Genomic DNA, 14153 nt, shown 5'->3' with positions numbered 1-14153 from the left:
TACTTGTTCATGTGAGGTCATTGGTTGATTAATACACTTTTGGTCTGATTAATTTTTTTTGTTGAAACTTATGTATGATTGGGATCAGAAATTCATGCAGGTTGATTCAAATTGAAGTTACTAAAAACTGTATCCTCCAAACCTAACTCTGAAGTTTAAACTGGCTTAATTCAGTCACTGTGTATGGCAGATGCACTATTAGACTGGCAGCGACTCAGACATAATGTCATTCCACAGACAAGGAGTAAGGACTAGGGACCAGAATGTTTGAACAGTGATTTTCACATTCTCCTCGCCTCCTCACCCAACTCCTGATTACCAGAGAACAGAGGCACATCCTCTTCAATGAACAGACCACCATCGGCGCAATCTCTGTACAAAATTCTATGAATCATATAAATAACTTCTGTCAAAAGATTACCTAAGATCATGTTTACCTTGTACCACTGAGGATTGGATACACACTTTCGCAACTGGGCTAAGCAGGGATCAAATGTTTTTAGAAAAACATTGTTAACCTTCTGGACACCAGATATATTCTTACTCCACACACCACATACTCTTCCCACCCTCCCAATCCTCCAAAACTGTAGCACCATCACTGGATCAACAAGGACTAAGCACATATCCTAGTTTATAAAATTGGATACAAGAGATACAAAAGCACCATCACGAACTCTATCAAGAAAAATCAGCATAAACAATTAAATTAATTGAAAAACATTTTGAAAATTGTTTGAAGGTTATGATAATTGCCAATTTAGCTCAGTCACAGTACAGAGACAGCAGAAGTCAGCTACATGGTTTTAAGCTATAAAGTGCTTGTCAGCTTATTTCCAAGATTACAGGCTTCAGAAAAGAACTAAGTTACATTTTTAAAATGCAGACATATGTTGTGTATTGATTTTGTGATGAATAACAGTTAACCCCAAATCTGGCTGTCAAAATCTAACAAGCTCCTCCAAAATTTCCAAGCGTATTTAAGTGGCTGACAGTTCATCAGATTATATTCACTAAGGAGAGTTGAGAAGAGTAAATTTTTTACCATTCTCATTTGAGACCTGACAAGATATAGCAGGCTAGTTAAATTTTGCAATGAGAAAATATTATGAGAACCATGTACACAGAAGTTTACTTTACTGCTATCCAATTATAGACCCACATGGAGACAACTACGAATCCAGAAGTCAGCAACTTTTGTTCAGTAATTAAAACAATAAAAGTCAGTCATTGGGTGCAATCTAAATATGCATGTGTATGGTAATCTTTCTGTCCATGTGTGGACAAAATAAGATGAAAGCAGAGTGCACAAGTGTTTTTTTTTTCTTAGTTATTGATTGACTGCCTCCTGGTTATTTCGCAAAATGATTTTCAATGTGGATGAAAAATCTGGATATCAATGCCACAGAAGCACAAGCAACATTGCATGGAAAGGAAAGCTATCATTACAATTAGCTGAAGTAACCTTTGTTAACTGCTCCGGATTCACAAACAAAAACAAGCCTTGCCAAAAAGAACACACACTAAGACTAAAGCAAAACTAAGGATAGCAAAGATATGTTCAAGGGTAGCAAGAACTGTGACTCATTTATAGCAATGGTCTATAATATCAAGTTGTAAACACTAAAAAATGAAAGTGACTCAAAAAGAACTGCTTAACTACTTTTCACTTGGGAATATTTGAAGCATTTATGAACTTGAAAGTACCCAGTCGTCAAACAGCATTTGAGGAGAAAGATAATCGGATTTAATATTGCAGATCAGTAACCTTTCACCACTTTATCTCATTTCAGATTTTCAAATCCAGAATAATTTAGGTTTATTAAGAATAATTCCGGTCTTAAACACTGCCTGACAATATAGGTAAATGGCAGTGAAATTGTTTTAGGTTAACAGTGTAAAATGGGCTTCTAATTAATCAGCAGTTTGCTTGATAATGTGCCAACTAAAATCAGAAATGGTGCAAAACAAAATTTTTTTTTGCTTTGGGCAGCAACTAATTTCACCCCCAATACATCCACTTTTTTTCCTCATCTGAAATTACTGAGTGATTTGAGAATTTAAATGGGAGGCCTTATTACATAGCTGTACATTAATCTTAAAATTAGGGGTTAAGTTGAGAAGGTGAATGGATAGGACAGTGTGACAGAGCAGAAAAGGGGGAGGAGAGAGATAGGAAGTGAAAAGCACATTGAGGCAGTATTCTGACTGAAACGCATTTCAGAAATGTGGTCGTTCAAAATCACAAACAAGTCTGACTTTCCCCATTTGGGACCTAAGACTCCTCCCTGAGTACCCAAATGTAGTATAATACTGATGTTTTCCACGTAACTTTATCTGCCTTCTCCCATCTCAGACTGAGATCGCTCCAATTTTAAAGTCATTTCCTATAGCTTTGTTTTCTAAACATTGTGAGCAGACCCCTCTGGAACTTCTTTCAGAAGTTAATTCAATGAAGATGGCAGCACAGCAATTTAAGATTTGCAGCCAAATCTGTTTCTTGGTTGAAGAAAGTAAGGTTACACTTCTCAGTAAGGAGAAGCAGTATTAAGTGACAAAACAGGAGAACAAAAATTGGGAAGAAAAAGTAATTTATTATGTTGTGCTTGCTGTTGGAACCTAATCATATTTAGCTCTGCAGGAAAATATATGCAACTGCAGCTTTCTCCTTTTACTAGAGATTCACTATCTGCAAAACTTTCTAATCCTTTGAGCTTTACCAAGATTAGGCAGAAATCCATTATATTCATAGCTCATGCATGCTCCAACCAGATGGAAGATAGTAAGCAAGAAAATGGCGTCCTGTAATATTTAACATTTATTTTCCTCCTTCCTTCTCCCAAAATGGAAATACTGACAAAATTTCTCAATTATAACTCAAATTTTAAACTCTCACATTTGTTATTTGCAATCCCTTTTATGATAGAAGAGCCCTTGCATAAAGGATGGTAAATCTAATTCCCTGCTCCAAATGAATTCCTCAATCTGTGATGCACACAATTATGTTCCATTACAGACTTGACGCTTTTTTAAACAGCAAGAAGAAAACTCAAAAGAAATTTACATTCAAGCTGATCTGCTACTTCTATTTAAAGTTCTATGAGATAGAATAAATGGATTTTTTTTCTCATTGGGCAATATCATTAACTGAGGGAAAATGAATATTTCAGCATGTATTTTCATGGCAAAATTTGCCTGTATTTAGGCAATCTGGAGGCAGCCTGGCAAAGGAAATGGGGTAGGGAGGTCTACCGCCAAATCCAACTGCATCAATTTTCCTCCACTAATCTTGCAAAACCTTAGGTCCTTATCTAGCTGTAGGTAGAAGGGAGTAGCTTTTGTGGTCTTTTTAATATCCCTGTCCTTGCACACTTACAGAAAGCACTGTCTGCAAAATAAGGTTGGAATTATTCCTAAAAGCAGGAAAGGAGGGTAAAAGGCAGAAGTCGAGCAGCAAAAAAAAATCAAGATCTTCCTGGATCTTGGACGTACCGAGTCCTCAAGGACTGAGGCAGTTTTCTTCTGAGTGCTGCTGAAGATCTGGATGGGACAGTTTTAAGTATCATGTCACATTTGCACTAAAAGAACAGAGATTTAATTTTCACAATGGGGATTCACCCACTGATCAGAGAACCATTTGGAGGGAAACCCACATTACTTCCATCAGAGAAGATCCACCAGAATTTACTCTCCATGCAGCCTTCGCCAGGACTAAAACCTGTGTCTTCAGAAGAAGAACATGTGGTTGTTGAAGGGTTTTGTTTTTGTAGGGGCATTGGCATTGCTGGGATTTTTTTTAAACCAGCGAAACTGAATGCAATGTTTTAGACCAAAAATACTCCCCAGAGACTTGATTTCCTGTTCAATGTCTTGTATCATTTTGTTCACTGACTCAGTATTCTGTTAGGTCCTGAATCAGGTTACATCATTAAGAGGCAGAAATTAAGGAGAAATCTCATATAAAAATGTGACAGATGGTGAAGGATTACCAGCAATAATTCAACTTCCCCTCTTGAGGGTTACGGTATCATGTGAAACCTCTGACCGGGTTTTTGCGTTGTAATCCATCCATCCAGCCAGTATCTGCTTTTGGAACAGGCTTGTTGCTCTGGTATCCTTTGAATACGTGCAAAGATACTGTCAAGTTTAGCAATGTGACCTGATCCAGTTTCACAAAACATACCAAAACAAATGGAAGCTCTGACTTCTAATGAAGCCCTGTTTGATGCTACTTTTGGTATTTGATAGCATTTTAGTGCCTTTAGTACTCAAACCCATACAGGACATAGAAAAACAAACTGACGTCTTTAAATTCTTACTTGGGATATATTCCACAACATTCTTTCAAGATTTATATAGTTATGTCTTCCATCATCTCACAGAATCCCTCAAGACACTTTGCATGTCCAACAGGATTTGTTTCAAGATAGGGTTCCATTTCACGGATTTAAAACAATCCAGTTTGAAGTCTAATAGGAATCACAATTATGAGCTGAAGCCTGAGTATGACGTGTGGAAGGTGGCCCATTGAGGTATTAGCTGCTGTTCTGTTTTGACCAATATATGACATCCAACTGGTCTTTGGGGAACCACTAAGCGAAAAGTGATGTTCTTCCAATCTATTGCCCGTGAAACCGATTAGAATGAAGAAGTGTAAAGGAGCTATTATCTATTATTTTTATATGAAACTCTACCATTGGCTCAACACACAGGGTGATGACACCTATCACAGCACATCTGTTGTTCCCTCAAATGAGCTTTGCTCCAGACTTATCGGGCTAGATGCTGTTTTAAACATTGAAGACAAGGACAGTGCATTCCCCTCCCCCTGCCACGAAACTACACCAAAGAAAAGATTTGATCAGTTCTCTTTAACATTGAATTAGAAAGTGTTTGTGGCTGTACGGTTAAAAGCCATTATTGGCTCTGACGAAAATCTCAATCCACAACAAAAATCTGGAACTGCTACCAACAAAAACATCTCTCTCTACACAAAGCAAACAAAAATGTTGTTTTTCTAATGCAAATATCCAACAAATACATATGAGCAATAGAGATAGTAGGAACTGCAGATGCTGGAGAATCCGAGACAACAAGGTGCAGGGCTGGATGAACACAGCAGGCCAAGCAGCATCATAGGAGCAGAAAGGCTGACGTTTCGGGCCTAGACCCTTCATCAGAAAAGGGGGAGGGGAAGGGGGTTCTGAAATAAATAGGGAGAGAGTGGGAGGCAGATAGAAGATGGTTAGAGGAGAGGATAGGTGGAGAGGAAACAAACAGGTCGAAGAGGTGGGGATGGAGCCAGTAAAGGTGAGTGTAGGAGGGGGATTAGGGAGGGGATAGGTCAGTCCAGGGAGGACAGACAGGTCACCTTTACTGGCTCCATCCCCGCCTCTTCGACCTGTTTGTTTCCTCTCCACCTATCCATCTTCTATCCGCCCCCCACTCTCTCCCTATTTATTTCAGAACCCCCTTCCCCTCGCCCTTTTCTGATGAAGGGTCTAGGCCCGAAACGTCAGCCTTTCTGCTCCTATGATGCTGCTTGGCCTGCTGTGTTCATCCAGCCCTGCACCTTGTTGTCTCATATGAGCAATAATTTGGATTTGCCATGTGAAGCTAATATTTCATCCACATATAATAACAACTGGGAGGCTATGTGGGCATCTCTGGCCTGTAAGCCTGCTGCTTTGTTCTGGGAACAGGGATTATACATCACATGCGGCCTTGAGACAAACAGTGACGGGAACTGGTTTAAGATATGCATTATTGAAGGTACATATACATCATAACAGGAGGAAATAAGGAATTTAATATGCATTAAATTTGCCAATTACTGGTGCAGTTCTGATGGTGCCCAAAGCAGCCAATCTAGCATGTAACCATCCCTGACTGACAAACCAGACGGCCAATAATTGGGAATATGAGGTGTTGTTCCTCCAGTTTGCGGGTGGTGTCATTGTGACACTGGAGGTGGCCCAGGATACACATATCACCCAGGGAGTAGGAGGGGGAGTTAAAATGGTTGGAGACCAGAAGGTGTTGTCGTTTATCGCGGACAGAGTGCAGATGCTCTACAAAATGGTCTCCAAGTCTCCGCTTGGTCTCATTGATGTAGAGGAGGCCACATCGGGAGCAGCGGATGCAATAGACCACATTGACGGATGTGCAGGTGAACCCCTGTCTAATGTGGAAGGTTTGTTTTGGGCCTTGAATGGAGGTGAGGGGGGAGGTGTAGGGGCAGGTGTAGCACTTCCTGCGGTTGCAGGGAAAGGTGCCAGGGGTGGTGGAGCTAGTGGGGAGCATGGAGCGGATGAGGGAGTCGCAGAAAGAGCGGTCCCCACAACAAACAACAACACCTTCCGGTCGCCAACCATTTTAACTCCCCCTCCCACTCCCTGGGTGACATGTCCATCCTGGGCCTCCTCCAGTGTCACAATAACATCACCTGCAAACTGGAGGAGGAACACCTCATTTTCTGCCTCAGGAGCCTACAGCCCGATGGCCTCAACATGGAATTCACCAGTTTTAAAATCTCCCCACCCCCACCCTCAGCCTCATCATATGTCCAACCCTCTCTCTTGTCCCCGCCTCCTTGACCTGACACAACCTCTTGTCTCCCACCTATCCGCCCCTCCCACCTCACTGACCAATCCCCACCACTGCCTACCTGCACTCATCTATCACCATCCCGCCTACCTTGCCCAGCCCCGCCCCTCCTCTCTCTATTTATTTCTGAGCTCCTTTCCCCCTCCCCATTTCTAAAGAAGGGTCCCGTTCCGAAACGTCAACTTTCCTGCTCGTCTGATGCTGCCTGGCCTGCTGTGTTCCTCCAGCTGTACACTGTGTTACCACTGACTTTACATCACAGATTTTGTTTATACAGCCATCCTCTCTCTCAGAAAGATACAGGTTGCAATTAAAAGTCAAAAGTATCTACAAACACTTCAGGGTTCTGATCTGTTGTCACACTAACTGGCACATGTGCAAGGTAGGTTAGCATAGCGAAGGTCAAGTAAATTTTTCCATCATTTTTCCATTCTCTCGCTACTTACTGGTGGCATCAATGTCCTTCAGGACTTAGCCAACAGTGGCACAACGTATCACTCTTACTGATGGATATTGAAATCTGCAAACCGACTGTTCAGCTTGTCACCTTTATACCCTCAGTGCTTCGTCCAAGATGTGTCTGACACGGTCTGTCCTCCCTCAGCTGAGAAGTCAGCAGGAGATTGGCTTGTAAACACCTCCAGTTCTTTTAACATTAGCTCTACCCTAAAATTGTTCCAGAATATAAACCAAGAAAATAACTGTGTACCAGGACCCTCAATGCAACAAAAATAACCCCATAAGGAGGACATATGCCTCTACATCCAGCAGTACATACAATTTTAGGTCACAAGTATTTGGTCATATTTAGCAATTGCATATAAACCTACAATCAAGTAATTATAATGTACTTCTTTATAAGGATAAGAGAAAATCACAAATAGGACTGCTCATTTTTGTACATTGCCCATCTGTCAATATTGCCTCAGTTCAGAGTTTACATCATCTTTTCCTTTGATTATGTTCTTACCTGTGTGCACATTCTCCTTGTGCTTCTTTAAGGCATCTTTGCTCTTGAATCTTTTCCCACAGCTATCTGCCTTGCAAACAAACCTGGTATCCCCTTTGCAGGCTTCCTTATGCTGTTCAAAACTGTGGTAAACAGTTGGTAAGAACCACAATGTAATAAGAACATAGTATCTTCTATTGCATGCAGACCAGGTTAATACATGCCACGGCAGTGTCCGACATCAATCATGCTTTGCCCGACCAGCATAGGGAAGAAGCAAGGCAGTGTTACTTTCCTTCTTGAGTTTTAATTTGCATGCGCACTGCAAAGTTGAAAACTAAGCTGCTATGGAAAACAGAAGAGGTCAAATGGGTTACAAAATAGGTGACATTCGATACAAAACCTTGACTCAGAGCTGAAGGAGATGTTGCAAACAGAACACTGATGGCTTCGAGCAATATCACCAGGAAGAACAGTTTCAGTACACTGTAGAACACTAAAGGCAAATAAACATATGCAAGAATTTAGTAGAACCAAATCATCAAGTCAAAAACCTGCACATTAGACAAACAAAAGCATTTAATAAACATCAATGTATGTCAGTGGAGCAGCATAGTTCAGCATCAATATTTATTTTAACCACACTAATTTACTAGTTGGAAAATAAATTTTTCATAAAACTGGAAATGAAAATAACTTCTACAAAATTATGTGGTGGATACAAACATAAAAAGAACAATTTCTGTATTTTATCTGCAAATCGTCTCTTCAGCAAAAACATCAAATGATGTTAGGATTATCTGATAAGTCCAGGTAAAAGTGTGGACTGGGGAAATTTACACAAACAGGTTAAACGTTTGCACGATACACTTTTGTGATATAATTTCTTTTGTGATATAATTTCAAGACCAGCATTGTGTATAATTAAATATGATCTGAAATAACTGTTTAAATCCTCCACATTCAAGTGATTACAAAGTTAAATAACAGCGATAGAATAATCTGGGCATCAGAATGGGTGTTAGTATACTCAAAAGTTGTGCTCTGATTTCATCTGTTTTATTTAAGAAAGGATGTCCATGCATTGGTTCAGAGGAGGCTTACTGGGAAACCTGGAATGAACAGGTTGTGTTATGAAGAAAAGTTGGACAGTTTAGGCTTATTCCATTGGCTATCTTGATTGAAATATATAAGATCCCACATGGTTATGACAACTGGACTTGGAATGATGTTTCCTCTTGTGGGTCAGTCCTGAACTAAAGGAAGCTCCTATGATGTTGCTTGGCCTGCTGTGTTCATCCAGCCCTGCACCTTGTTGTCTCGGATTCTCCAGCATCTGCAGTTCCTACTACCCTTGAACTAAAGGACGTTGTTTCATAGATCAGCCATGATCTTCTTGAATGGTGGAGCAGGCTCAAGGAGCCAAATGTCCTACTTCAGCTCCTAATTTGTATATTTGTACAGTACCATCTTACATTATTCCATGTATTAAGTTTAGTAAAATCTTTCAGTCCACCACAAGAACCAGCTGCATTAGGCTGCATCATATGGGCATAAGGAATGTTCCCTACCTACACGTAAAAGCAATTATGTATATTTACAATAATAATAATAATGACTTGATACCTAGGAAGATTGTTTACATCAACACTGTCACAATATAAATAAATGGAATCTCCTTGCATAAAATTACTGAATACAACGAATATGCAACTCATGACCCTCTTGCCCCAACTACTTACAACTTCATTAGTTGCAAATTGTTTGGTAGGGTAATTCACTGAATATTTGTCATATTCTAAGTTTTTGTATATCCTCCATTTCTTTCAGTTATTACAAAGCTTTTCAAACTGACTGGCAAAAGCAAAAATGCAACTTGTAGCTGTGAACAAACAGTCCAAAACTCATTTAACTAAATACAATTAGGAACCTGGCACATGTAATACAGGCTCCCATTCTGTATTACAGTCACTAAAAACTTCAATAGAAAGAGATACATACATTCCACATATCTATAAGTGTTAGGATCCCCGCTTGGAGTAATAATATTTTTGCCCAAAGAAACTGAATCACAACACAACACCAGAAATAAAAGTAATAGACTAGATTGAGAGCAATATCACCGTCAATATGCTCTTTTGGCATTGTGAAGTTGTTCACCATTAAAGATCTCAGGAAGCCATTGATATTTGTACTATGCCACTATATCATGACAATCTAGGTGTGCCAAGGTGTCTGAATCTGTTTTTAAATCGAATCATGAATTTCACAACTGGCACAGTTGAGTTCAGTTCAACAGCACCGTACAAGTCAAAATAGATGCTGTTGCCATGGAGTCTCTTGTGGACCCATATCTTGCTATCAACTTTTTTTTTCAGAATGAAAAGCAAGATGGAGTGACCACTAATGTCACACCCAGTGCATACCTCCAATTTGTACATGAGATTCTTCTAATATTTGAATCCACAGCTGCAAAGAATTTCTTTATATAGTTTAATAAATCTCCATCCTGCACTCAAATTTTCCATTGAAATGGAGCAATGAAATGAATTCTTTTCCTTGATGCATTAGTTGAGAAATCTACCAAATGACTTCGCTACAACTGTGATCCAAAAGCTTACATTCACTGGGCAATATAGACATTGGGATTCCTGCTGTCCCATGCACAACATCATTTACAAACTTGTGTGTAGGGCCCTGGATATCTGCTCATTACGAAAGCTTGATGCCATGATAGGGCATAGCAAAACTACCCTGTGTAATAATGGCTACTCTGATCAAAACATCAATCATTGTATATTGCACAAACTCTGGAAAGAGTCTATGACCACTTCTTCAGCCCTGAATGGTGCCCAGTCTATAATAGATTACACTGGAGTGGAAAAGTCTCTCAAAAATCTGAACAACCGGTGAAGCTGTCAATATCCAACAGCAGGTTACAGCTATCCTCCTCACTTTTTACCACCCTACTAATTTTGGTGTCAGTCGCAAACTTCCCAATCACACCCGCAATATTGAATCCAAATCACAATAAGCCACTGAAAACGGATTTCAAGTGACAGAAACATCACCTTCTTCTTCCTGCCTCTTATCTAATTCGGGATCCAATGTGTTACCTTACTTTGGATACCATCGGTTCATACTTTCTTGATCAGTCTACCATAGGGGACTCTATCAAAAGCCTTGCTAAAATCCATGCAGACCACTTCAATTCATATTATCCACACCAACACGCCTGCTCTCTTCCTAAAGAATTCAACATTTTGCTCGCCACACAATGAGTAATGTGACACATAGGTTCAAGTGCCGGTACAATGATCAGTACGTAAACTATATGTCCCAAAACAAATGGATCACGTTAGGCAAAACATCCTTTTGACTGTTCACAGTGGGCAGTATGCCATTTGCGTTCAACCAGCTTTCAAGCCACAGAATACCATGTCCAACGTTAAATGTGATTCTGCTATTGGTAAACATTTACTAAACAATTTTGCCTGTGCGAAGTATTACACCAGAAAGCATTTCAGCCTTGCGGTGTGATCATCTGTGGAAGCTAGAAACCACCTGTATTAATACATGTGACCCTGTTCTATGTAGGCACAATGAATTTGTGTGTACAATGTACCTTTTTCAGGAGTCATGTTAACCCTGTCAAAAAATATAAAGATACGATGGTACACACACACAGACACACACACACAGACACACACACATCATTTAAATGTCCTCTCTAAGTATTAAGGTTTTTGCCCTGACATCACTTCGGAAATATGCAGCAGAAGAACCCTCAATGGCATAGTCAAGGGTATGATGGAATACTCTTCATTTCCCTAGATAAGTACACTTGCTATAACATTCAAACAAAAATCCACAACGTAACAGTGCCCTTGGTGGCACCACATCCCCTAGCCTAAAGTTCAACTCCCATCACCATGTGTGCTCCAAGCCTTCAAAATGTCTTGTTCTGTAGCACTGCAGTGCAGCAAGTTTCCAAAGCTGCAAATATATCAATTCCCAACATTGTCATTCACTATTTGATTACCATATTATTTTAGTTAAACATATTTCCTGAAACTCTGAATATCAAAGTCAACACAAACACAGCAACAAAAAAAATTTAGTAAGGGGAACATACACACATAAGCCACTTACAGAAACTGACATTCTGTTAACTACAACAGAAAACAAGTGTAAATAGTGGGAAATAAGTCTGACACACTTAGTGAGGTCCCTGATCTGTCATACGTTCCAGAATGTGAAATTCAATTTACTTCTGCAGAAGAAAAGCAAATTAAAACTCATGCAAATTAAATTAACTTGATTCTTCTTTACCATTTGGTTTTCTTTTATTAATCAACACTTGACTAAGCAGCTGTCAGTTTGTCATTTCTAGCCATTTTTCCATCACCAAGGTTGAACTTACACCCTGTCGGTGCCCCGCTCAACTTATGAACTTTTATTACACAATATGCACTTGCAATTTTCCAGTCATCTCATACAATCCCTCTATCAAAATAGAATTGGAAAACTATGGCCAGTATCTGCAGAATTTGCTTCTATACTTGCCTCAGATTCTCCACATGTGGCACTGGTAATTTGTCAACTTTTACTACCAGATTTTCAAGAACGTCCTCCTTATCAATTATTACCCATATTGTGTCTAAACCAACTCCTCTTTCATCATTACTTTGACAGCACCTTCTGCTTTGTTGAAGACAGGTGCTAATATCAGCCATGCCCTCCATCTTTTGTAGATCCCCTTCTTGGTCCTTAATCAGCTCTAACTCTCCTCTAACTATTTTTTGGCTCATTGTAGGTGACAAAAGACTTTTGGATTCACCTTTTAAGTTATCTGTTTTAAGTTTCACCATATTCTGTCTTTGCCTCTCAATTCCTTTTCTACTTGTTTTTATTTATTCATTTATTTATTCACTCATGGGAGGTGGTTATCGTTGACGGGCCAGCATTTATTGCCTGTCCACAGCTGCCCTTGAGAAGGTGGTGATGAGCTGCCTTCATGAACTGCTGCAGTCCACCTGCTGTAGGTTGACCCACAATGTCCTTAGGGGAGGAATTCCAGCATTTTGACACAGTGACAGTGAAGGAATGGAGGTATATTTTCAAGTCAAGATGGAGAGTGGCTTGGAGGGAAACTTGAATATGGTGGTATTCCCATGTATCTGGTGCCCTTACCCTTCTGGATGGAAGTGGTCGTGGGTTTGGAAGGAGCTATCTAAGGATTTTTGGTGAATTGCTACAGTGCATCTTGTAGATAGTACAAATTGCTGCTATTGTGTGTCAGTGGTGGAGGGATTAGATGCTTATGGATATTGTGTCAATCAAGCAGGCTGCTTTGTCTTGAATGATGTCAAGCTTCTTGAGTGTTGTTGGAGCTGCACCCATCCAGGCAAGAAGAGAGTATTCCATCACACTCCTGACTTGTGTTTTGTAATGGTGGACAGGCTGCGGGGAGTCAGGAGGTGAGTTACTCACTGCAGTATTCCGAGCCTCTGATCTATTCTTGTCGCCACTGTGTTTTTGTGGCAAGTCCAGTTGAGTTTCTGGTCAATGGTAACCTCTAGAATGTTGATAGTGGGGATTTCAGTGATGCTAACACCTTTGAATGTCAAGGGGTGGTGGTTAGATCGATTTCCCTTCTGAACTTTCTTTAATCATTCTGGTTCTCATTTGGATTATCAAGCTGACCTCTGTCAATGAAGGGTCTAGGCCCAAAATGTCAGCCTTCCTGCTCCTCTGATGCTGCTTGGCCTGCTGTGTTCATCCAGCTCTACACCTTGTTATCTCAGATTCTCCAGCATCTGCAGTTCCTACTATCTCTGAAACTATTTTGGATTATTGTTGCAGTTATGTAATAATAAAATTCACCTCACTAACAATCACTTGGTGTAATCTGATCTTTAAGAGAGGTGCTAAGCTCAGTCTGTTGACTCAACCCAAAAGAGGAAAATATTCTTGCAGCTGACTTTGTGCTATCAATGTCAATCTGCCACTAATCTGTGTGGTCAACATTTACTTTTACAATGAATAAATTCTATCTACTTACACTACTGGATAATTCACTCCAAATTTATAGGAACAGGGAAAACAAACATCAAAAGAAAGTTCAGAGGTTATCATGCATGTATTTGGATCCTTGTGATAAAATTAATTTTCTCTAGATTTTTAAGGTTCTTTCAATGGTTTGATGAACCTAATAAAGCCCTTTATCTGATCTGCCTGTCCCAGAGCACTTATTTACATCCTCCTCTACTGATTTAGTTTACAGATAAAAATAAAACTGAAAACCAGTGGCCATGTAATCATTTTTAGTTGACTGTAGCACATTTCAACTTAAATGCTTGCAATGGTAATCAGATTCATTTTCATAATATACATAATTTGAGGGTGGCAATGGTCTAGTGGTACTTTTGCTGGACTATTAATCCAGAAACTCAGCTAATGTTTTGGGAGAGGCAACAAGGTGCAGGGCTGGATGAACACAGCAGGCCAAGCAGCATCATAGGAGCAGAGAGGCTGACGTTTCGGGCCTAGACCCTTCATCAGAAAAGGGGGAGGGGAAGGGGGTTCTGAAATAAAT

At 39.9% G+C, this 14153-nt stretch overlaps 1 protein-coding gene across 4 annotated transcripts in view; it reads right to left on the bottom strand.

The window, feature by feature from the left end:
- The window catches only part of prdm5 (PR domain containing 5), a 303364-nt gene that overhangs the window by 228430 nt on the left and 60781 nt on the right, over nt 1–14153 (bottom strand). For all 4 annotated transcript variants that reach the window (XM_048600193.1, XM_048600197.1, XM_048600207.1 and 1 more), the window contains 2 exons: nt 7959–8051; nt 7577–7698 (listed from right to left, as the gene is read on the bottom strand). In XM_048600193.1, coding sequence (XP_048456150.1) covers nt 7577–7698; nt 7959–8051 — 215 coding nt within the window. The remainder of the gene's footprint in view (nt 1–7576; nt 7699–7958; nt 8052–14153) is intronic.

This window comes from Rhincodon typus, chromosome 1 (assembly GCF_021869965.1).
Source record: "Rhincodon typus isolate 14 chromosome 1, sRhiTyp1.1, whole genome shotgun sequence".
Classification (NCBI taxonomy): Eukaryota; Metazoa; Chordata; class Chondrichthyes; order Orectolobiformes; family Rhincodontidae; genus Rhincodon; species Rhincodon typus.
This window is presented reverse-complemented; position numbering and strand designations above follow the sequence as displayed.